General features: G+C 55.0%; 2 protein-coding genes across 4 annotated transcripts in view; one reads left to right on the forward strand and one right to left on the reverse strand.

Annotated features, from left to right (window-relative positions):
* The window catches only part of BOP1 (BOP1 ribosomal biogenesis factor), a 104,157-nt gene that overhangs the window by 18,419 nt on the left and 60,976 nt on the right, over positions 1-24,762 (reverse strand). For both annotated transcript variants that reach the window (XM_077189859.1, XM_077189853.1), the window contains exons 4-6: positions 4,848-5,002; positions 2,921-3,038; positions 1,938-2,039 (exon numbers count right to left, since the gene is read on the reverse strand). In XM_077189859.1, coding sequence (XP_077045974.1) covers positions 1,938-2,039; positions 2,921-3,038; positions 4,848-5,002 — 375 coding nt within the window. The remainder of the gene's footprint in view (positions 1-1,937; positions 2,040-2,920; positions 3,039-4,847; positions 5,003-24,762) is intronic.
* SCX (scleraxis bHLH transcription factor) lies at positions 8,133-24,106 on the forward strand. Of its 2 annotated transcripts, none has more exons than XM_077189872.1 (2): positions 8,133-9,249; positions 23,847-24,106. In XM_077189872.1, exons 1-2 carry the CDS (start codon positions 8,683-8,685, stop codon positions 23,886-23,888), a joined length of 609 nt encoding a protein of 202 aa, XP_077045987.1. In that variant the 5' UTR covers positions 8,133-8,682; the 3' UTR covers positions 23,889-24,106. The 2 variants fall into 2 exon arrangements, 1 of the variants encoding a protein (XP_077045987.1); XR_013185023.1 differs by lacking the exon at positions 8,133-9,249 and adding an exon at positions 19,649-19,923.

Genomic DNA, 24,762 nt, shown 5'->3' on the forward strand with positions numbered 1-24,762 from the left:
CTTCCCCATCCCCCCGGGATCTTTCCAACCTCCTCATCCCATTGGGATCTCTCCATCCTCTTCATCCTTTTCCATCCTCCCCATCCCACCTGGATCTTTCCATCCTTCTCTTCCCATGTGGATCTTTCCATCCTCTCCACCCCACCAGGATCTTCCCAATCTCCCCATCCCACCAGGACTTCTCCAACCTCTTCATCTCACCTGGATCTTTCCCTTCTCCTTAACTTTTCCACCCTCCCCATCCCACTGGGATTTTCCCAATCTCCTGATCCCACCTGGAAATTTTCCACCTTCCCCATCCCACCAGGATCTTCCCAATCTCCCCATCCCATCCAGATCTTTCCGGTCTCCCCATCCCACCAGGGCTTCTCCAACCTTCTCATCCTACATGGATCTTTCCATTCTCCTTGACTTTTCCATCCTCCCCATCCCACCGGGATCTCTCCATCCTCTTCATCCTTTTCCACTTTCCCCATCCCACCAGGATCTTCCCAATCTCCTCATCCCACATGGATCTTTCCACCCTTCTCATCCTACCTGGATCTTTCCCTTCTCCTTAACTTTTCCATCCTCCCCATCCCACCAGGATCTTCCCAATCTCCTGATCCCACCTGGATCTTTCCACCCTTCTCATCCTACATGGATCTTTCCCTTCTCCTTAACTTTTCCATCCTCCCCATCCCACTGGGATCTCTCCATCCTCTTCATCCTTTTCCATCCTCCCCATCCCACCAGGATCTTCCCAATCTCCTCATCCCACATGGATCTTCCCAATCTCCTGATCCCACATGGATCTTTCCAACCTTCTCATCCTGCCTGGATCTTTCCCTTCTCCTTAACTTTTCCATCCTCTCCCATCCCACCGGGATCTTTCCAACCTCCTCATCCCATTGGGATCTCTCCATCCTCTTCATCCTTTTCCACCCTCCCTATCCCACCAGGATCTTTCCATCCTTCTCTTCCCATGTGGATCTTTCCATCCTCTCCCATCCCACCAGGATCTTCCCAATCTCCTGATCTCACCTGGATCTTTCTCATTCTCCTTAACTTTTCCACCCTCCCCATCCCACCAGGATCTTCCCCATCTCCTGATCCCACCTGGAAATTTTCCACCTTCCCCATCCCACCAGGATCTTCCCAATCTTCCCATCCCACCAGGACTTCTCCAACCTTCTCATCCTACATGGATCTTTCCATTCTCCTTGACTTTTCCATCCTCCCCATCCCACCGGGATCTTTCCATCCTCTTCATCCTTTTCCACCCGTCTCATCTCACCTGGATCTTTCCCTTCTCCTTAACTTTTCCACCCTCCCCATCCCACCTGGATCTTTCCAACCTTCTCATCCCATTGGGATCTTTCCATCCTCTTCATCCTTTTCCATCCTCCCCATCCCACCTGGACCTTTCCATCCTCTCCCATCCCACCAGGATCTTCCCAGTCTCCTGATCCCACCTGGAGCTTTTCCATTCTCCTTAACTTTTCCATCCTCCCCGTCCCATCAGGATCTTCCTAATCTCCTGATCCCACCTGGATCTTTCCACCCTTCTCATCCTACCTGGATCTTTCCCTTCTCCTTAACTTTTCCATCCTCTCCCATCCCACCGGGATCTTCCCAATCTCCCCATCCCACCTGGATTTCTCCAACCTTCTCATCCTACATGGATCTTTCCATTCTCCTTGACTTTTCCATCCTCCCCATCCCACCAGGATCTTCCCCATCTCCTGATCCCACCCGGAAATTTTCCACCTTTCCCATCCCACCAGGATCTTCCCAATCTCCTGATCCTACCTGGATCTCTCCCTTCTCCTTAACTTTTCCATCCTCTCCCATCCCATTGGGACCTTCCCAATCTCCTGCTCCCACCTGGATCTTCCCACCCTCCTCAGCTTTCCCACTCCAGGGCTCTCCCCCTGGAATTCCGGGCCCTCTCCCACCTTTTCCTTCTCCACCAGGGAGGGGATGAAGCTCCGTTTGTCCTCGGGCCGGTTGGTCACCGGGTGGATCCGCACCTCGTGAGTGAAGAAATCCACGGACGGCTGGAAAAACGGGAACGCTCAGCCCCCGGCCCGCATTCCCAACGGGAATTACAGCCCCGGGACCTCCCCTTTCAGCATTCCCAGCGGGAATTACAGCCCCGGGACCTCACCTTGGGCATTCCCAACAGGAATTACAGCCCCGGGACCTCCCCTCAGGCATTCCCAACGGGAATTACAGCCCTGGGGCCTCACCTTGGGCATTCCCAATGGGAATTACAGCCTCGGGACCTCCCCTTTCAGCATTCCCAACGGGAATTACAGCCCTGGGGCCTCACCTTGGGCATTCCCAACGGGAATGACATCCCTGGCGCCTCCCCACGGGCATTCCCAGTGGGAATTCCATCAATGGGGCCTCACCTTGGGCATTCCCAATGGAAATTCCAGCCCTGGCGCCTCACCTTGGGCATTCCCAATGGGAATTACAGCCTTGGGATCTCCCCTTTCAGCATTCCCAGCGGGAATTCCAACCCTGGGGCCTTACCTCGGGCATTCCCAACGGGAATTACATCCCTGGCGCCTCCCCACGGGCATTCCCAGTGGGAATTCAGGCCCTTGCGCCTCACCTTGGGCATTCCCAGTGGGAATTCCAGCCCTGGGGCCTCCCCTCCCACATTCCCAGTGGGAATTCCAGCCCTGGGCCCTCCCCTCGGGCATTTCCAATGGGAATTCCATCAATGGGGCCTCCCCTCCCACATTCCCAGCAGGAATTCCATCCCTGGGGCCTCCCCTCCCACATTCCCAGCAGGAATTCCAGCCCTGGGCCCTCCCCAACGGGCGTTCCCGGCGGGAATTCCACCCCATTCCCAATCCCAGCCCCGGTCCCTCCCATCCCGATCCCGCGTTCCCGGGGCTGGGCAGGTGTCGTGTCCGTCCCCCCTCACCTCGTAGGGGTCGAAGTTGAGGTCCCCGAAGTGCCCCCGCTGCAGGCGCTGCACCAGCTCCAGCTGCTCCTCCGACAGAGCCACCTCCGCACCCGTCTGACGGTCCTGAACCGTGCGCCTGGCACCGGACAGACACACCGACACTGGACACACCGACACGGCAGCAGGGCGGGGGGGGACGGACACACCGGGGGATGGGGGACACAGGGGGATGGGGGACACCGGGATATGGACACTGGAATCCCGGGATGGACACAGGGATGGACACTGGGATGTGGACACTGCCATGGAGGACACCAGGGGATGGGGGACATGGGGATGGACACGGGGATATGGACACTGGAATCCCGGGATGGACACCGGGATGTGGGACATGGGGATGGACATTGGGATATGGACACCAGGATGGATGTTGGGATATGGACACCGGCATGGGGGACACCGGGGGATGTGGGACACAGGAGGATATGGACACCAGGATATGGACACCAGAATCCTGGGATGGACACAGGGATGGACATTGGGATGTGGATACTGCCATGGAGGACACCGGGGGATGTGGGACACCGGGGGATGTGGGACATGGGGATGGACACAGGGATATGGACACTGGAATCCTGGGATGGATGCAGGGATGGACACCGGGGTGTGGGACATGGGGATGGACACCGAGATATGGACACCAGGATGGATGTTGGGATATGGACACCGGCATGGGGGACACCGGGGGATATGGACACCGGGATATGGACACTGGAATCCTGGGATGGACACTGGGATGGACACCAGGATGGACACTGGGATGGACACCGGCATAGAGATTGGATATGCGCATCGGATTCCCAGGGTGGACAGCAGGATGGACACGGGGATATGGACACCAGAATCCTGGAATGGACACCAGGATGTGGGACAGGGATGGACACCAGGATGGAGACCAAGACAGACACCAGGATGAACATTGGGATGGACACTGGGATGGACACTGGGATGTGTGGACACAGGGATGGACACCAGGATGGACACCACGATGGACACTGGGATATGGGCATCGGAATCCCGGGATGGACATTGGGATGGACACTGGGATGGGGGACACTGGGATATGGACACTGGGATGTGGACACCGGAATCCTGGGATGGACATGGGGATGAACACCAGGATGGACACAGGGATGTGAGACACCAGGATGGACACAGGGATATGGACATTGGAATCGCGGGATGGACACCAGGATGGACACAGGGATGTGGGAGAGGGATGGACACAGGGATGGACACAGGGATATGGGCATCAGAATCCCGGGATGGACACCGGGATGGACATAGGGATGGACACAGGGATGTGAGACACGGGGATGTGGGAGAGGGATGGACACAGGGATGGACACAGGGATGTGAGACACGGGGATGTGGGAGAGGGATGGACACTGGGATGGACACAGGGATGTGTGGACACAGGGATGGACACAGGGATGTGAGACACAGGGATGTGGGAGAGGGATGGACACAGGGATGGACACCAGGATCCTGAGATATGGGACTGGGAATGCAGAGGAATCCCTGGAATGCAGAGGGATCCCTGGAATGCAGAGGGATCCCTGGGATGCAGAAGGGAATTTCCAGGAATGCAGAGGGATTCCCGGAATGCAGAAGGGATTTTCCAGGATGCAGCTGAGGATGGATGGGAGGGAGGGAGGGAGGCTCCGTGCCCGATCCCAAGTCCCCACATATCCGGAACCACCCTGGAAAAGCCTCAGGAAGGCTCCAGGACCCTGAATTCCGGGGATTTTGGGAACCCCACACAAACCCCACGTGGGGAGCACACCCGGGGAACCACGGAACACTCTGGGATTTTAAGGCTCATCCCCCATCCCGTGGGGCACCTCCCGCCCATCCCAAGGGTTTTTTTCCAGGAGTTCCTCACCAGTATTCCGGGTTTTCCATCTTCTCCAGGAACAGGTCCAGCTCGTCCTTGCTCCTCAGGGGTTTGTAGATCTTCTTCCCGTCCAGGTCGTAGCCGATGTGCGGGAAATCCTGGTACCACTCCATGGGAATGTTCCCCACCGTGTTCCGGATGTCCTGGAGGGGGAAACACCGGGAAAAGGGTGAGGGGAGGGCACGGAATTCCAGGGAAAATCCTTGGGGGAAAGGGTGAGGGAATTCCAGGGAATCCTTGGAGGAAACAGTGAGGGAATTCCAGGGAATCCTTGGAGGAAAAGGTGAGGGAATTCCAGGGAATCCTTAGAGAAAGAGGTGAGGGAATTCCAGGGAATCCTTGGGGGAAAGGGTGAGGGAATTCCAGGGAATCCTTGGAGGAAACAGTGAGGGAATTCCAGGGAATCCTTGGAGAAAGAGGTGAGGGAATTCCAGGGAATCCTTGGGGGAAAGAGGTGAGGGAATTCCAGGGAATCCTTGGAGGAAAAGGTGAGGGAATTCCAGGGAATCCTTGGGGGAAAGGGTGAGGGAATTCCAGGGAATCCTTGGGGAAAAGGTGAGGGAATTCCAGGGAATCCTTGGAGAAAGAGGTGAGGGAATTCCAGGGAATCCTTGGGGGAAAGGGATGAGGGAATTCCAGGGAATCCTTGGAGGAAACGGTGAGGGAATTCCAGGGAATCCTTGGAGGAAAGGGTGAGGGAATTCCAGGGAATCCTTGGGGGAAAGGGATGAGGGAATTCCAGGGAATCCTTGGAGGAAAAGGCGAGGGAATTCCAGGGAATCCTTGGGGGAAACAGTGAGGGAATTCCAGGGAATCCTTGGAGGAAAAGGTGAGGGAATTCCAGGGAATCCTTGGGGGAAAGGGTGAGGGAATTCCAGGGAATCCTTGGAGGAAAGGGATGAGGGAATTCCAGGGAATCCTTGGAGATGCTTCCCAAAGAAGTTTTCCTTGGAATGGCCCCGGGCATTCCTGCCACACATTCCTGGCAGCAGGAAAAGGGATCAATCCCTGAAATTATCCACAGGAAAAGGGATCCTTCCCTGAAAATATCTGCAGGAAAAGGGATCATTCCCAGAAAATATCCATGGCAAAAGGGATCAGAATCAGGCAAAGGGGCAAGATTCCAAGGGATCCAGAGGTGAGAAAGGGCAGAATTCCAAGGGATCCAGGGGTGGGAAGGGGCAGAATTCCCTGTGCCCCCACTGCTGGCTGTGATTCCTTGGATTTTGGGTGCAATTCCATGGATTTTGGGACTCCCTGTGGCCCCGGTCATCTCCTTCTCCCTGGTTGTGATTCCCTGGATTCTGGATGCAATTCCATGGATTTTGGCTGCAATTCCATGGATTTTGGGACTCCCTGTGCCCCCAGCCTCTCTGCCCAGGACCATCTCCATGACTCTGGCTGCAATTCCCTGGATTCTGGCTGCAATCCCATAGATTTTGGCTTCAATTCCATGGATTTTGGCCCTGATCCCATGGATTCTGGCTGTGATCTCACGGATTTTGGGACTCCCTGTGCCCCCAGCCTCTGCCCAGGACCATCTCCGCATCCCTGGCTGCATTCCCACAGATTTTTGGCTGTAATTCCACGGATTTTGGGACTCCCTGTGCCTCCAGCCTCTCTGCCCAGGACCATCTCCACATCCCTGGCTGCATTCCCACAGATTTTTGGCCGCAATTCCGCGGATTTTGGCCGCGACTCCACAGACTCTGGCCACAGCCCCACAGGCAGGTTTTGGCCGCGATCCCGCAGGTTTTGGCCGCAATCCCACGGATTTCAGGACTCCCCGCTCCCCCATCTCAGCTCGGATCCCCCTCCTCGCTGCCCCCGGGGGGGATCGATCCCCACCGGATCCGCTCCGGCCTTTTCCCGGGAATTGTGGCGGCTGGAAGGTGCCGGGGCCGGGATCAGGATCGCTCCCGGCGCTAAACGAAAGCAGATGGCTCCGGGAGCTTCCAGAGGGCCGGCAGGGGGATGACAGAGGTTGGGTTTCGGAAGCTGCCGAGACAGGGATTAAGTGCGGGAGCGCACGGAAGGTGCCGCGCTCCGGCCGGGAATGAACCTCCCGCGCGGAGCTCCTGGGAGGCGCCGCTGCGAAAGCGGGGGGGGAAAGCTCGGGGAAAACTGCAGGGAAAACTGCAGGAAAAACTGCAGGAAAAACTGCAGGAAAAACTGCAGGAAAAACGCAGGGAAAACTGCAGGAAAAACTCAGGAAAAACTCAGGAAAAACTCAGGAAAAACTGCAGGAAAAACTGCAGGAAAAACGGGCAATTCCCGGGGTTTTTCCAGGTGGAAATGCTGGATTTCCTCGGGGGTTCCTGGAGTTGGGAGGGGGGGGATAAGGCAGCTTGGAGCTGGGGGAATTCCCGGCTCGGGATGCTCCGGGTATTCCTCCCGGGAATCCTGGCTGGGGAGGCAGGGAAATGCCGGGGGATGCCGGAGCCCCTTCCAGGGCCTTTTCCAGGGTTTTTTTTGGGAGAGCTGGGGAGGGGTTTGGGATCCAGGCTGGAGGGACAGCACCCAGGGAATGGCTTCCCATGGAATATTGGGATTGTGGGATGGAATTCCCGGAGAATCCAGGGCTGCTCCATCCCTGGGACACCGGGAATGGGACAGGGAATGACACCTGACACCTCTGGAATTCCCGCGCCCCAATTCCCTCCTGGCTCTCCTCCCCGGGCAGGGAATTCCAACAAATCCCGGCGGCGGCTCCTCAAGGGTTAATTCCCGAATTCCCTCCCGCCCCGGGAGCAGCGGGAATGGGAAGGGGCCGGGATAAATCCCAATTCCCAGCCGGAATCCATCCCGGCATGGAAAATCCTCCGGGAATCCTCGGGGATCTCGGGATCACCGGGAATGTCCTGGGGAGGGGGCGGGCAGCGAATTCCCTCCGCTCCGGGCGCTCCCGGAATTCCAGAGGGATCCCAGAGCTGAGCGAATTCCCTCGGCTCCGGGCGCTCCCGGAATTCCAGAGGGATCCCAGAGCTGAGCGAATTCCCTCGGCTCCGGGGGCTCCGGGAATTCCAGAGGGATCCCAGAGCTGAGCGAATTCCCTCGGCTCCGGGCGCTCCCGGAATTCCAGAGGGATCCCAGAGCCCCCCACGGCAGCTCCGGTGAACTTTGGGGTTGGGAGCAAAGGGAATTTCTGGGGAAAACCGGGAAAGGAGCGGCGAATCCCGGGAGTGGGGAATTCCAGAGGGATCCCAGAGCCGCCCCCCATGGCAGCTCCGGTGAACCTTGGGGCTGGGAGCAAAGGGAATTTCTGGGGAAAACAGGTTGGGGGGGCGACAGGAACAGCGAGGGGAAGGAGCGGCGAGGTGCGCGGGCATGCGGCGAAGGGGTTAAACCCGGCCTGGAGGGTGAGCTCAGGTAGGCCGGGCCTGGGGCTCCCCTTTCCAAAGGCTCCTTTTCCAAGGAAGCCGGGCCCGGAGGAGGGGCCGGGCCGCCCATTCCCGCCGCTATAAAATCCCGCAATTCCAGCCCGCGGCTCCCGGAGGATGCGCACGTGCGCCGGGAGCGGCGGCGAGCCCGAAAACCGGGAATAAACCGGGATAAACCCCCCCCACCCACCTCAACACCGCCAAACCGGGCTAAAAACCCGCAAACCCGGGATAGACCCGCGATCAAACCCCGCGGCCACCGGGGTAAAACCCGGACGAGACTTCAGAGAGCGCGGTAGAACCCCTAAAAACCGGTATAAAACCGGGATAAAAGCGGGACAAAAACCCCAAAACCCGGGAGAGAAGCGGGATAAAAGCCCTCAGGCGGACCGGCGAGAGCCATGAGCGGCCGGAGCTGAGCTCCTCCGGCGACGTTCCCAGCCATGTCCTTCGCCATGCTGCGCTCGGCGCCGGGGCGCTTCCTGTACCCCGAGATCAGCGCGCTGTCCGAGGACGAGGAGAACAGCGAGAGCTCGGGCTCCGAGGAGAAGCCCTTCCACCTGGAGGCCGACGCGTTCGGCATCAAGGGCGGCAAGCGGCGGCCCGGCAAGAGCCGCGGGAGGCTGGCGCGGGAGCCGCGGCAGCGGCACACGGCGAACGCCCGCGAGCGGGACCGCACCAACTCGGTGAACACGGCGTTCACGGCGCTGCGCACGCTCATCCCCACCGAGCCGGCCGACAGGAAACTCTCCAAGATCGAGACGCTGCGCCTCGCCTCCAGCTACATCTCGCACCTGGGCAACGTGCTGCTGCTGGGCGAGGCGGGCGGCGGCGGGCAGCCGTGCCACGGGGCGCCAGCGCCGGCCTCGGCGGCGGCGGCGGCGGCGGCGGCGGCGGCGGCGGCCGCGTTCTGCACGGCCGGGGCCGCGTCCCCAACCGGCCGGGAGAGCGAGAGCAGCCAGCAGCCGCGGCAGATCTGCACCTTCTGCCTCAGCAACCAGCGCAAAATGGTGAGCGGCGGTGCCGGGAATAGCGGGGATAACGGGAATAACAGGAATAGTAGGGTGTGGGATAGAGGGATTTGGGAATGGGGGCTCCTGGGATGTGCCCAGTCCCGGCAGATCTGCACCTTCTGCCTCAGCAACCAGCGCAAAATGGTGAGCGGCGGTGCCGGGAATAGTGGGGATAACGGGAATAGTGGGAATAATGGGGTACAGGATAGCGGGAATGGGGTGCGGGATAGAGGGATGTGCCCAGCCCCGGCAGATCTGCACCTTCTGCCTCAGCAACCAGCGCAGAATGGTGAGCGGGGATGCCGGGAATAACGGGAATAGCGGGAATAACGGGGATAGTGGGAATAATGGGGTGCAGGATAGCGGGATTTGGGAATGGGGGCTCCCGGGATGTGCCCAGCCCCGGCAGATCTGCACCTTCTGCCTCAGCAACCAGAGGAAAACGGTGAGCGGCGATGCCGGGAATAACGGGAATAGTGGGGTCTGAGATAACAGGAATGGGGTCTGGGATAGCAGGAATGGGGTCTGGGATAGCGGGAATGGGGTCTGGGATAGCGGGAATGGGGTCTGGGATAGCAGGAATGCCGCAGGGATAGAGAGAATGGGGATTGGGATTTGGGAACCATGGGGTGCCCAGCCCCAGCTGATCTGCACCTTCTGCCTCAGCAACCAGCACAGAATGGTGAGTGGTGCCAGAAATACCAGGAATAACGGGGATAGTGGGGTCTGGGATAACAGGAATGGGGTCTGGGATAGCGGGAATGGGGTCCGGGATAGCGGGAATGCCGCAGGGATAGAGGGAATGGGGATTGGGATTTGGGATTTGGGAATCCCGGGATGTGCCCAGCCCCGGCAGATCCGCACCTGCCTCAGCAACCAGCGGCGAATGGCGAGTTTGGGACGGTTTGGGATGCAGGGAATGGGGTCCGGGATACTGGGAATGGGCACTGGGATTTGGGAATGGGGGCTCTCGGGATCGGGACCTTCTGCCTCAGCAGCCCAGAGGAAAATGGTGAGGCCGGGAGGGTTTGGGATGCAGGGAATGGGGACTGGGATAGCAGGAAAGGTGGCCCGGGATTTGGGAATGAATCCCGCAGGGATGCGGGGAATTGTGTCCCGGGATTCGGGAATGCTGAGGGAATGAAGGGGATGGGCACCAGGATTTGGGATTTGGGCTGGGAATGACGAAATCCCCGTGTGGGATTTCCTGGAAAAGTGGAGATTCCCGGGTTTATCCAGGTGAAAATTCTGTTTGTTCCACTCGGAGGAGCAGGGAGAGGCAGGGAATTGTGTCCTGGGAATTGGGAATGAATCCCAATTCATTCCCAATGGGGAATGTGGGGAATGTGGGGATGTGGGGAATGGGGACTGGGAATTAGGGAATGAATCCCGTGGGCATGAGGGGAACGGGGACTGGGATTTGGGATCCACACTGGGAATGATGAGATCACGTGTGGGGCTCCCCAAAAAACGCTGATTCCTGGTTTATCCCAATGATTCCCAGTTTATCCCAGTGATTCCCAGTTTATCCCACTGATTCCCAGGTTTATCCCAGTTTATCCCAGCAATTCCCAGGTTTATCCCAGCAATTTCCGGCTTTATCCCGCTGATTCCTGTGTTTATCCCAGCAATTCCTGGGTTTATCTCAGAGATTCCCAGTTTTACCCCAGCAATTCCTGGGTTTATCCCAGCGATTCCCAGTTTACCCCAGCGATTCCCAGTTTTATCCCAGCAATTCCGGGGTTCATCCCAGAGATTCCCGGGTTTATCCCAGTGTTTGCCCACTCCTGGGATCACAGGAAGGGATGGGATGAGCGGGAATGCCAGGGAGCTCCTGCCTGGAGCTGCAGGCACAGCAGAGCCTGACGGAGGCAGCTCGAAAATCCATGGAAAATCCAGGGAAAAATCCATGGAAAATCCAGGGAAAATCCAGGGAAAATCCAGGGAAAATCCATGGAAAATCAAGGGAAAATCCAGGGAAAATCCAGGGAAAATCCATGGAAAATCAAGGGAAAATCCAGGGAAAATCCAGGGAAAATCCATGGAAAATCCATGGAAAATCCTCTCTGGAGCCACGGGCAGAGGGTTAGGGTTAGGGTTAGGAGAAGATTTTTGGGACAGGAAGAGGATTTTAGGAATCCTTGGGACGGGGAAGGATTTGAGGGAGGATTTTTTGAGGGACCGGAGAAGGATTTTAGGGAGAAGATTTTCGGGATTCTTGGAATGGGAACAGGATTTTAGGGAGTTTTGGTTTGGTTTTTTTTTTTTAAATTTTGGGGACAGAAGGAGGATTTTAGGGATCTTTAGGATGGGAAGAGGATTTTAGGGATCTTTAGGATGGGAAGAGGATTTTAGGGATCTTTAGGATGGGAAGAGGATTTTAGGGTGAATTTAGGATGGGAAGAGGATTTTAGGGTGAATTGAGGATGGGAAGAGGATTTTAGGGATCTTTAGGATGGGAAGAGGATTTTAGGGTGAATTGAGGATGGGAAGAGGATTTTAGGGATCTTTAGGATGGGCAGAGGATTTTAGGGTGAATTGTTCGGGCAGGGTGGATTTTAGGGAGCCGATCCCACACTTTGGGAAGCCTCCTGCTCCCACCTGGAATCCTGGAACGCTTGGGGTTGGGAAGGGCCCGAAATCCCACCCCATTCCCATGGGATCAGCTGTTCCCATCCACGGAAAAGCTGGATTTGGGGTGGGAATGGCAGCCCTGGGATGATCCTGAGGGATTTGGGGCGGGAATGGCAGCCCTGGGATGATCCCAAGGGTGGGAATGGGAGCCCTGGGATGATCCCGAGGGATTTGGGGCGGGAATGGCCTGGAGCTGCAGGCACAGCAGAGCCTGATGGAGGCGGCTCTAAAATCCATGGAAAATCCATACAAAATCCAGGGAAAATCCAGGGAAAAATCCATGGAAAATCCAGGGAAAAATCCATGGAAAATCCATGGAAAATCCACGGAAAATCCAGGGAAAATCCAGGAAAAATCCTCTCTGGAGCCAGGGGCAGAGGGACAGGAGAGGAGCCGGGAATGGACACCGGGAAGGGCCCTGGAAAAGCGGGAAGAGACCAGGACAGGGAACTGGGAATTGGGATCGGCTCCCAGTGCTCCCAGTAACTCCATAACGGGGATCCCAGTGCTCCCAGTAACTCCATAACGGGGATCCCAGTGCTCCCAGTAACTCCATAACGGGATCCCAGTGCTCCCAGTAACTCCGTACAGGGATCCCAGTGCTCCCAGTAACTCCGTACAGGGATCCCAGTGCTCCCAGTAACTCCATAACGGGGATCCCAGTGCTCCCAGTAACTCCGTACAGGGATCCCAGTGCTCCCAGTAACTCCGTACAGGGATCCCAGTGCTCCCAGTAACTCCGTACAGGGGATCCCAGTGCTCCCAGTAACTCCATACAGGGGATCCCAGTGCTCCCAGTAACTCTGTACAGGGATCCCAGTGCTCCCAGTAACTCCATAACGGGGATCCCAGTGCTCCCAGTAACTCCATAACGGGGATCCCAGTGCTCCCAGTAACTCCGTACAGGGGATCCCAGTGCTCCCAGTAACTCCATAACGGGGATCCCAGTGCTCCCAGTAACTCCGTACAGGGATCCCAGTGCTCCCAGTAACTCTGTACAGGGATCCCAGTCCCTGAGTGCCGGCGCTCCCAGTTCCCAATCCCAGTGCTCCCAGTTCCCAATCCCAGTGCTCCCAGTTTCCCAGTGTCAGGGATCCCAGTTTCCCAGCTCCCGGAGGCACTGGGAGCCGCCCCGGCCATCCCAGTTCCCCCAGTTCCTCGGATTTTGGGATTCCCTTTCCTCTCCCGATTCCCCGGATTTTGGGATTTTGGGATTCCCTCTCCTCTCCCAATTCCCTGGATTTTGGGATTCCCTCTCCTCTCCCGATTCCCGGGATTTTGGGATTTCCCTGCAGGTGGAGCAGGGAAATTCCAGCAGGATTTTCCTGCCACATCCCAAATTCCCCAAATTCCCTGCAGGGAACGGGGCCATTCCAAGGGCAGAGGGGCAGGATTGGGATCCAGGCTGATCCCAGATAACCCAGAGGGAATGGAAAAATCCTCGGGAAGGATTTGGGCATCACCAAACTCTGGGGTTTTCCACCCAAATCATTCCCAAAGCCCGACAGCTCCGGGGTTTGGGAATGAGGGAATTTGGGGAAAAAGGGAACTGGGGAAAAAGGGGATTTGGGAAAAGGGGAATTTGGGGAAAAGGGAATTTGGGGGAAAAGGGAATATGGGAAACGGGGAATTTGGGGAAAAGGAGAATTGGGAAAAAGGGGAATTTGGGGAAAAAGGGGATTTGGGGAAAAGGGAATATGGGAAAGGGAATTTGGGAGAATTAGGGAAAAAGGGAATTGGGGAAAAGGGAAATTTGGGGAAAAGGGAATATGGGAAAAGGGAATTTGGGAAAACAGTAATTTGGGAAGAGGGGAAATTGGGGAAAAAGGAAATTTGGGGGAAAAGGGAAATTTGGGAAAAGGGGAATTTGGGAAAAGGGGATTTGGGGAAAAGGGAAATTTGGGAAAAGGGGAATTTGGGGGAAAAGGGGAATTTGGGAGAATTGGGGAAAAGGGAATATGGGAAACAGGGAATTTGGGAAAAGCTCATTCCAGCCAGGAATGGGATCCCAGCTGATTCCAGCCCTTCCCAAGGCTCTGGGATCTGGGAACACGCTGCCCAGGAAGGGCCCTAAATCCACTCCCATCCCAGCATTCCTGGGGATTTCTCCAGGCCTGGAGCACTCCATGGGCAGGGACTCCTTCCCCTGCCCCGGGATTCTCCCAGGACATTCCCAGGGATCAATTCCTACAAATCCCCATCCCTAATTTTCCATCCATCCCAATAATTCCCATCCCGAGGTCTGGGTCAATTCCTATAAACTCCCATCCCTGATTTTGGATCAATTCCTATAAAATCCCATCCCTAATTCTGGATCAATTCCTATAAACTCCCATCCCTGATTCTGGATCAATTCCTATAAACTCCCATCCCTGATTTTGGGTCAATTCCTATAAAATCCCATCATCAGTATGGAACAATTCCTACAAATCCCCATCCCTAATTTTCCATCCATCCCAATAATTCCCATCCCTGATTCTGGATCAATCCCTATAAACTCCCATCCCTGATTTTGGGTCAATTCCTATAAAATCCCATCCCTGATTTTGGATCAATTCCTATAAACTCCCATCCCTGATTTTGGATCAATCCCCACCAATTCCCACCCTTCCATCAATCCCAGTAATTCCCATCACCAATTTTTCACCGATCCCCATGGATTGCAGCATTAATTCCGGATCAATCCCAATCATTCCTCAACCTTAATTTAAAAACTCCCATAAATTCCCAGCCTCAATTCACCACCAATCCAAACAATTCCCACCCTTCGTTCTTCCATAAACTCCTACAAATTCTCATCGCACCTGGAATTGGGGCTGGAATCAGGGCTGGAATCAGGGCTGGAATTGGGGCTGGGATTGGGGATGGAACTGGGGCTGGAATTGGGGCTGGGATTGGGGCTGGAATTGGGGATGGAATTAGAACTGGAATTGGGTCTGGAATCAGAACTGGAATCGGGGCTGGAATTGGGGCTGGAATTGGGGATGGAACTGGAATTGGGGCTGGAATTGGGGCTGGAATTAAAATTAGAACTGGAATCAGAACTGGAATTAGAGCTGGATTTTGGGCTGGAATTAGAACTGGAATTAGAATTGGAATCAGGGCTGGAATTAGAATTAAAACTGGAATCAGAACTGGAATCAGAACTGGAATTGGGGCTGGAATTAGAACTGGAATTGGGGCTGGAATTAGGGCTGGATTTGGGGCTGGAATTGGAACTGGAATCAGAACTGGAATTGGGGCTGGAATAAGAATTAGAACTGGAATCAGAACGGGAATTGGGGTTGGAATTAGAACTGGAATTGGGGCTGGAATCAGGGCTGGAATTGGGGCTGGAATTGGAACTGGAATTGGGGCTGGAATTAGAACTGGAATTAGAGCTGGATTTGGGGCTGGAATAAAAACTGGAATCAGAGCTGGATTTGGGGCTGGAATAAAAACTGGAATCAGAACTGGAATTGGGGCTGGAATCAGGGCTGGATTTGGGGCTGGAATTAGAATTGGAATTAGAACTGGAATTGGGGCTGGAATCAGGGCTGGATTTGGGGCTGGAATTAGAATTGGAATTAGAACTGGAATTGGGGCTGGAATTGGGGCTGGAATCGGGGCTGGAGCCGCCGTTCCCGATCCGTGCCGGGTTTTTTCGGGACGCGTTCCCGCGGATTTGGGGTTTATGGGGTGTGAAGGGAACCCCCCGCCCCCCGCCCTTTGATCCCTGGGGAGTCGGACAAGGCCAAGGAAATGAGACCCAGACCCTCGGGAATGCCGGGATGGGAACGGCTCCGGGGCTGGGATCATCCCAGGGCTGCCATTCCCAAATCCCTCGGGATCATCCCAGGGCTGCCATTCCCAAATCCCTCGGGATCATCCCAGGGCTGCCATTCCTGCCCCAAATCCCTCGGGATCATCCCAGGGCTGCCATTCCCAAATCCCTCGGGATCATCCCAGGGCTGCCATTCCTGCCCCAAATCCCTTGGGATCATCCCAGGGCTGCCATTCCCATCCCAAACCCTTGGGATCATCCCAGGGCTGCCATTCCTGCCCCAAATCCCTTGGGATCATCCCAGGGCTGCCATTCCCATCCCAAACCCTTGGGATCATCCCAGGGCTCCCATTCCTGCCCCAAATCCCTCAGGATCATCCCAGGGCTGCCATTCCCACCCTCGGGATCATCCCAGGGCTGCCATTCCTGCACCGAATCCCTCGGGATCATCCCAGGGCTGCCATTCCCACCCCAAACCCCTCGGGATCATCCCAGGGCTGCCATTCCCACCCCAAACCCCTCGGGATCATCCCAGGGCTGCCATTCCCAAATCCCTCGGGATCATCCCAGGGCTGCCATTCCCATCCCAAATCCCTCGGGATCATCCCAGGGCTGCCATTCCTGCCCCAAATCCCTCGGGATCATCCCAGGGCTCCCATTCCTGCCCCAAATCCCTCGGGATCATCTCAGAGCTCCCATTCCCACCCCAAATCCGGCTTTTCCGTGGATGGGAACGGCTGATCCCATGGGAATGGGGTGGGATTTCGGGCCCTTCCCAACCCCAAGCGTTCCAGGATTCCAGGTGGGAGCAGGAGGCTTCCCAAAGTGTGGGATCGGCTCCCTAAAATCCACCCTGCCCGAACAATTCACCCTAAAATCCTCTTCCCATCCTAAATTCACCCTAAAATCCTCTTCCCATCCTAAAGGTCCCTAAAATCCTCTTCCCATCCTCAATTCACCCTAAAATCCTCTTCCCATCCTAAAGGTCCCTAAAATCCTCTTCCCATCCTCAATTCACCCTAAAATCCTCCTTCTGTCCCCAAAATTTAAAAAAAACCAAACCAAAACTCCCTAAAATCCCGTTCCCGTTCCAAGAATCCCGAAAATCTTCTCCCTAAAATCCTTCTCCGGTCCCTCAAAAAATCCTCCCTCAAATCCTTCCCCCATCCCAAGGATTCCTAAAATCCTCTTCCTGTCCCCAAAAAAATCCTCTCCTGCCCCACAGATCCCCAAAAAATCCCCCCTAAAATCCTTTTCCCATCCCAAAAATTCCCAAACTGTGTCTGCCCAAGGGGGCTGATCCCAGGGCCATTCCCCATTCCCAGGAAAAGGAACAGGAAAATCCGGATGGGCCGAGCTGAGGGGGAATTCTGGAATTCTGGGGGGAATTTGGGACCTGAGAACATCCCAGGGATTTTGGGGCCGATCCCAAATCCCAGGAAAGCTCGGGAAAAGCTGATCCAGGTCCAGCCAGAATCCCAGGGTTAAATGGGATAATTTGGGATAATTTATACAAATTAATTTGGGATGATTTGTACAAATTAATTTGGGATAATTTGTACAAATTAATTTGGGATCATTTGTACAAATTAATTTGGGATATTATCCAGGGCGGTTTCCCAGCCAGAATCCCAGGGTTAAACGGGATAATTTGGGATAATTTGTACAAATTAATTTGGGATAATCTGGGTGGGGGTTGTGGCAGGAATTCCTTGGAATTCCCAAATGGGGAGAGAGGCCCCGGTGTTCCCGACCTCCCAGAAAATCGGGATTTGGTGGTAAAAGGGATTCCCAGATCCCAGCAGTGCCAAGGGAATTCCGGGCTGGAATTCCGGGAGCCAGCAGAGACCTGGGACCCAGAGAGGCTTCCCAGGATCAGGGAGCGACCGAGGTGGGAAAACAGGAAAGGTGGGAATGACTCTGAGATCCTTGGGATCATTGGGATCCTTGGGATCCTCGGGATCCCGGCCCCTTCCATGGGGAAAGAGGAGATGGGAGAGGGGATTTGGGATCCAGGGAGGGAATTGGGATCCAGAGGGGATTTGGGATAAAGGAATTTCGCCTCTGGAATCTCCTCAGGATCCAGGGGGGAATTGGGATCCAGGGGGGATTTGGGATCCAGGATATTGGGATTCAGGATATTGGGATCCAGAGGGAATTGGGATCTGGAAGGGATTTGGGATAAAGGAATTCCCCTCTGGAATCTCAGGATCCAGGGGGGATTTGGGATCCAGGATATTGGGATTCAGGATATTGGGAATCAGGATATTGGGATCCAGAGGGAATTGGGATCCAGAGGGGATTTGGGATGAAGGAATTCCTGTCTGGAATGCTCTCAGAGGGAATTGGGATCCAGGGGGGAATTGGGATATGGAAGGGATTTGGGATAAAGGAATTCCCCTCTGGAATCTTCTCAGGATCCAGAGGGGATTCAGGATCCAGAGGGGATTTGGGACAAAGGAATTTCCCCTCTGGAATCTCAGGATCCAAGGGGGATTTGGGATCCAGAGGGGATTTGGGATGAAGGAATTCCACTCTGGAATCTTCTCAGGATCCAGAGGGGATTCAGGATCCAGAGGGGGTTTGGGATGAAGGAATTCCTGTCTGGAATGCTCTCAGAGGGAATTGGGATCCAGGGAGGGAATTGGGATATGGAAAGGATTTGGGATAAAGGAATTTCCCTCTGGAATCTCCTCAGGATCCAGAGAGGATTTGGGAAATGCTGGGAAAGGGGAAACCCCAGGGAAAACCCCAGCACTGCTTCCCAAGGAAAGGATGTCCATGGAAAATCCCCGATTTAGGCACAGGGAGCAGGAATTCCAGGAGATTCCCAAAGAACCCCAGAGCCGGGAGCTTCCCTGAGCCATTCCCGCTTTTCCCCCTCAGGGCTGGACCCGCATCCAGGTTTTCCATGGAAAATCCCAGATTTAGGCACAGGGAACAGGATTTCCCCGAGATTCCCAAAGAACCCGGGAGCCGGAAGCTTCCCTGAGCCGTTCCCACTTTTCCCCAGGGTGGGATGGAACCAAATCCAGGTTTTTCATGGAAAAATCCTGGATTTAAGCATAAGGAGCAGCAATTCCAGGAGATTCCCAAAGAACCCCAGAGCCGGGAGCTTCCCTGAGCCGTTCCCGCTTTTCCCCCTCAGGGATGGACCCGCATCCAGGTTTTCCATGGAAAACCCCAGATTTAGGCACAGGGAGCAGGAATTCCAGGAGATTCCTGAATCACCCAGAGCCAGGAGCTTCCCTGAGCCATTCCCGCTTTTCCCCAGGACGGGACAATCCCAATCCAGGTTTTTCACGGAAAAATCCCAGATTTAAGCACAGGGAGCAGGAATTCCAGGAGATTCCCAAAGAACCCCAGAGCCGGAGCCGGGAGCTTCCCTGAGCTGTTCCCCAGGGCAGGACCATCCCAATCCAGGTTTTCCATGGAAAAATCCCAGATTTAGGCACAATGAGCAGCAATTCCAGGCGATTCCCAAATCACCCCAGAGCCGGGAGCTTCCCTGAGCCGTTCCCACTTTTCCCCAGGATGAGATCACCCCAATCCAGGTTTTCCATGGAAAAATCCTGGATTTAGGCACAGGGAACGGGATTTCCCCGAGATTCCCGAATCACCCCAGAGCCGGGAGCTTCCCTGAGCCATTCCCGCTTTTCCCCAGGATGAGATCATTCAAATCCAGGTTTTCTATGGAAAAATCCCAGATTTAGGCACAGGGAGCAGCAATTCCAGGAGATTCCCAAACCACCCCAGAGCCGGGAGCTTCCCTGAGCCATTCCCGCTTTTCCCCAGGATGAGATCATTCAAATCCAGGTTTTCCATGGAAAAACCCCGGATTTAGGAACAGGGAACGGGATTTCCCCGAGATTCCCGAATCACCCCGGAGCCGGGAGCTTCCCTGAGCCGTTCCCGCTTTTCCCCTTTAAGGCTGGACCACCCCAATCCAGGTTTTTCATGGAAAAACCCCGGATTTAGGCACAGGGAGCAGCAATTCCATGAGATTCCCGAATCACCCCGGAGCCGGGAGCTTTCCCGGAGCCATTCCCGCTTTTCCCCCTTTCCCAATGCGTTCCCAAATCCCGAATTGCAGCCGGAGGGAGGGAAAAGTGCGGCCGCCGCTGCCGCTGCCGCTGCGGGATTTTCCCAATCCCCGTTTCCGCTCCAGACGGCCCCGAGCTGCCGGGGCTCGAACATCTGGGAAATCGGAGCAGAATTCCCCCTTTTCCCTCCCCTTCCCACCCCCGGGAACAAAGGGAGAGCCGGAGCCGCACGTGCGGGCATGGAAACCGGGGGAGGGCCGGGGGAGGGAATGGAAAACGGGAATGGCATCCCAAAGAACGGGGATGGGATCCCAGAAATTGGGGATGGGATCACAAAACACGGGGATGGAAAACGGGGGAGGGCCGGGGAAGGGAATGGAAAACGGGAATGGGACCCCAAAAAATGGGGATGGGAAATGGGGATGGGATCCCAAAAAATGGGGATGGGATCCCAAAAAATGGGGATGGGAAATGGGGATGGGATCCCAAAAAATGGGGATGGGATCCCAAAAAATGGGGATGGGAAATGGGGATGGGATCACAAATAATGGAGATGGAAAATGGGATCACAAAAAATGGGGATGGGAAATGGGGAAAGGTTTGGGATGAGGCAGGAAATGGGAATTGGATCCTAAAAAATGGGGATGACAAGGAGGAGTGGGGGATACTGGGGCTATACTGGGGCTATACTGGGGCTATACTGGGGTTATACTGGGGCTATACTGGGGTTATACTGGGGCTATACTGGGGCTATACTGGGGTTATACTGGGGTTATACTGGGGCTATACTGGGGCTATACTGGGGCTATACTGGGGCTATACTGGGGTTATACTGGGGCTATACTGGGGTTATACTGGGGTTATACTGGGGCTATACTGGGGCTATACTGGGGTTATACTGGGGTTATACTGGGGCTATACTGGGGCTATACTGGGCTATACTGGGGTTATACTGGGGCTATACTGGGGCTATACTGGGGTTATACTGGGGCTATACTGGGGCTATACTGGGGTTATACTGGGGTTATACTGGGGCTATACTGGGGCTATACTGGGGTTATACTGGGGCTATACTGGGGTTATACTGGGGCTATACTGGGGCTATACTGGGGTTATACTGGGGTTATACTGGGGCTATACTGGGGCTATACTGGGGTTATACTGGGGCTATACTGGGGTTATACTGGGGCTATACTGGGGTTATACTGGGGTTATACTGGGGCTATACTGGGCTATACTGGGGTTATACTGGGGCTATACTGGGGCTATACTGGGGTTATACTGGGGCTATACTGGGGCTATACTGGGGCTATACTGGGGTTATACTGGGGCTATACTGGGGCTATACTGGGGTTATACTGGGGTTATACTGGGGCTATACTGGGGCTATACTGGGGCTATACTGGGGCTATACTGGGGTTATACTGGGGCTATACTGGGGCTATACTGGGGCTATACTGGGGTTATACTGGGGCTATACTGGGGCTATACTGGGGCTATACTGGGGCTATACTGGGGTTATACTGGGGCTATACTGGGGTTATACTGGGGCTATACTGGGGCTATACTGGGGCTATACTGGGGCTATACTGGGGCTATACTGGGGTTATACTGGGGTTATACTGGGGCTATACTGGGGCTATACTGGGGTTATACTGGGGCTATACTGGGGTTATACTGGGGTTATACTGGGGTTATACTGGGGCTATACTGGGGCTATAGTGGGGTTATACTGGGGCTATACTGGGGTTATACTGGGGTTATACTGGGGCTATACTGGGGCTATACTGGGGTTATACTGGGGCTATACTGGGGTTATACTGGGGTTATACTGGGGTTATACTGGGGTTATACTGGGGCTATACTGGGGTTATACTGGGGCTATACTGGGGCTATACTGGGGTTATACTGGGGCTATACTGGGGTTATACTGGGGCTATACTGGGGCTATACTGGGGTTATACTGGGGCTATACTGGGGCTATACTGGGGTTATACTGGGGCTATACTGGGGCTATACTGGGGTTATACTGGGGCTATACTGGGGTTATACTGGGGCTATACTGGGGCTATACTGGGGTTATACTGGGGCTATACTGGGGTTATACTGGGGCTATACTGGGGCTATACTGGGGTTATACTGGGGCTATACTGGGGCTATACTGGGGTTATACTGGGGCTATACTGGGGTTATACTGGGGCTATACTGGGGCTATACTGGGGCTATACTGGGGCTATACTGGGGTTATACTGGGGCTATACTGGGGCTATACTGGGGCTATACTGGGGCTTTACTGGGGTTATACTGGGGTTATACTGGGTTATACTGGGGCTATACTGGGGCTATACTGGGGCTATACTGGGGTTATACTGGGGCTATACTGGGGTTATACTGGGGCTATACTGGGTTATACTGGGGCTATACTGGGGCTATACTGGGGTTATACTGGGGCTATACTGGGGCTATACTGGGGTTATACTGGGGCTATACTGGGGCTATACTGGGGCTATACTGGGGCTATAGTGGGGTTATACTGGGGCTATACTGGGGCTATACTGGGGTTATACTGGGGCTATACTGGGGCTATAGTGGGTTATACTGGGGCTATACTGGGGCTATACTGGGGCTATACTGGGGCTATACTGGGGCTATACTGGGGCTATACTGGGGTTATACTGGGGCTATACTGGGGCTTTACTGGGGTTATACTGGGGCTATACTGGGGTTATACTGGGGCTATACTGGGGCTATACTGGGCTATACTGGGGCTATACTGGGGTTATACTGGGCTATACTGGGGTTATACTGGGGTTATACTGGGGCTATACTGGGGCTATACTGGGGCTATACTGGGGCTATACTGGGGTTATACTGGGGCTATACTGGGGTTATACTGGGGTTATACTGGGGCTATACTGGGGCTATACTGGGGCTATACTGGGGCTATACTGGGGTTATACTGGGGTTATACTGGGGCTATACTGGGGCTATACTGGGTTATACTGGGGCTATACTGGGGCTATACTGGGGCTATACTGGGGCTATACTGGGGCCATACTGGGGCTATACTGGGGCTATACTGGGGTTATACTGGGGTTATACTGGGGTTATACTGGGGTTATACTGGGGTTATACTGGGGTTATACTGGGGCTATACTGGGGTTATACTGGGGTTATACTGGGGTTATACTGGGGTTATACTGGGGTTATACTGGGGCTATACTGGGGCTATACTGGGGCTATACTGGGGCTATACTGGGGCTATACTGGGGTTATACTGGGGCTATACTGGGTCTGTATTGGGATCAGAGCAGGGATCAGGGACAGCTCTGGGGAATCCTGGGAAGATTCCCTGGGAAAGGATCCCAGAATTCCCAGGGAGGATTTCCCGGGAAAGGATCCCTGGGAAAGGATCCTGGGGCAATTCCCAGGTAGGGATCCTGGGAAGATTCCCAAGGAAGGGATCCCAGGTGGATTCCCAAGAAAGGGATCCCAGAATTCCCAGGGAAGGGATCCAGGTTGAATTCCCAGAGGAAGGATCCCAAAATTCCCAGGGAAGAGATCTCAGGAGAATTCCCAGAGGAAGGATCCCAGAATTCCCAAGGAAGGGATCCCAGCAGTATTCCCAGACGAAGGATCCCAAAATTCCCAAGTAAGGGATCCTGGGAGAATTCCCAGAGGAAGGATCCCAGAATTCCCAGGCAGGGATCCCAGCAGAATTCCCAGAGGAAGGGATCCCAGAATTCCAGGGCAGGGATCCAGGTTGAATTCCCAGAGGAAGGATCCCAGAATTCCTGGGCAGGGATCCAGGGATGATTCCCAGAGGAAGGATCCCAGAATTCCCAGAGGAAGGATCCCAGAATTCCCAGGGAAGGGATCCCAGCAGGATTCCCAGAGGAAGGATCCCAGAATTCCCAGAGGAAGGATCCCAGCAGGATTCCCAGAGGAAGGATCCCAGAATTCCCAGAGGAAGGATCCCAGAATTCCCAGGGAAGGGATCCCAGCAGAATTCCCAGCGGAAGGATCCCGGAGGATTCCTGTGCAGGGAGTTCTGCTGGGCAGGGGATCTGGGATGGATTCCGTGGGAAGGGATCCCGGCAGGATTCCAGGATTCCCCGTTCCAGGTTTGATCCCGTCTCCTTTCCCTCCCACAGAGCAAAGACCGGGACAGGAAGACGGGACAGCTCCGGAGCTAGGCCGGGAATCCCAGCCGGGAATTCCAGCCCGGAATTCCAGCCGGGAATCGCAGGGAAGGCCACGCTGGAAGATTCCTGGATCCAGGGACGTTTTCCTGGCAGATCCCGCGGGAAGAGCGGCACCGACATTCCAGAGGATCCCGTGGGACACGGAGCGAGCGCCGGGGTTCCAGGAGATCCAGGGAATGTGGAGCCGCTCCGGGAATCCTCCAGAATTCCTGCCCTGGGATCTGGGATCACGGAACACTTGGATCTCTGGGATTCACTCTGGGAATCCCTGCCCTGGGATCCTGGATCATTGAACACTTGGATCTCTGAAAATCCTCGGGAATCCCTGCCTTGGGATCCTGGATCATGGAACACTTGGATCTCTGGGATCCACCCTGGGAATTCCTGGGAATCCCTGCCCCGGGATCCTGGATCATGGAACACTTGGATCTCTGAAAATCCTCGGGAATTCCTGGGAATCCCTGCCCTGGGATCCTGGATCATGGAGCACTTGGATCTCTGAAAATGTTTGGGAATTCCTGCCCCAGGATCACAGAACACTTGGATCTCTGGGATCCACTCTGGGAATCCTCAGGAATTCCTGCCCCGGGATCCTGGATCATGAACACTTGGATCTCTGGGATCCACTCTGGGAATTCCTGCCCTGGGATCCTGGATCATGGAACACTTGGATCTCTGAAAATCCTTGGGAATTCCTGCCCCAGGATCCTGGATCCCGGAACACTTGGATCGCTCAGATCCACCTGGGAATCCTTGGGAATCCCTGGGAATCCCCGGCCCAGGATTCCTGCCTGTGGAACTCTTGGATCTCTTGTATCCGCTCTGGGAATCTTCGGGAATCCCCGGAATTCCAGATCATGGAACA

This window comes from Agelaius phoeniceus, chromosome 1, assembly GCF_051311805.1.
Source record: "Agelaius phoeniceus isolate bAgePho1 chromosome 1, bAgePho1.hap1, whole genome shotgun sequence".
NCBI classification, from domain to species: domain Eukaryota; kingdom Metazoa; phylum Chordata; class Aves; order Passeriformes; family Icteridae; genus Agelaius; species Agelaius phoeniceus.

What these genes read in the sequence shown, in the direction of transcription:
- SCX (XM_077189872.1), top strand. Translation starts at nt 8,683, where the DNA reads ATGTCCTTCGCCATGCTGCGCTCGGCGCCGGGGCGCTTCCTGTACCCC. An exon ending in TCAGCAACCAGCGCAAAATG is followed by an intron (nt 9,250 to 23,846) that starts GTGAGCGGCGGT and finishes TCCCTCCCACAG; the next exon opens with AGCAAAGACCGGGACAGGAA.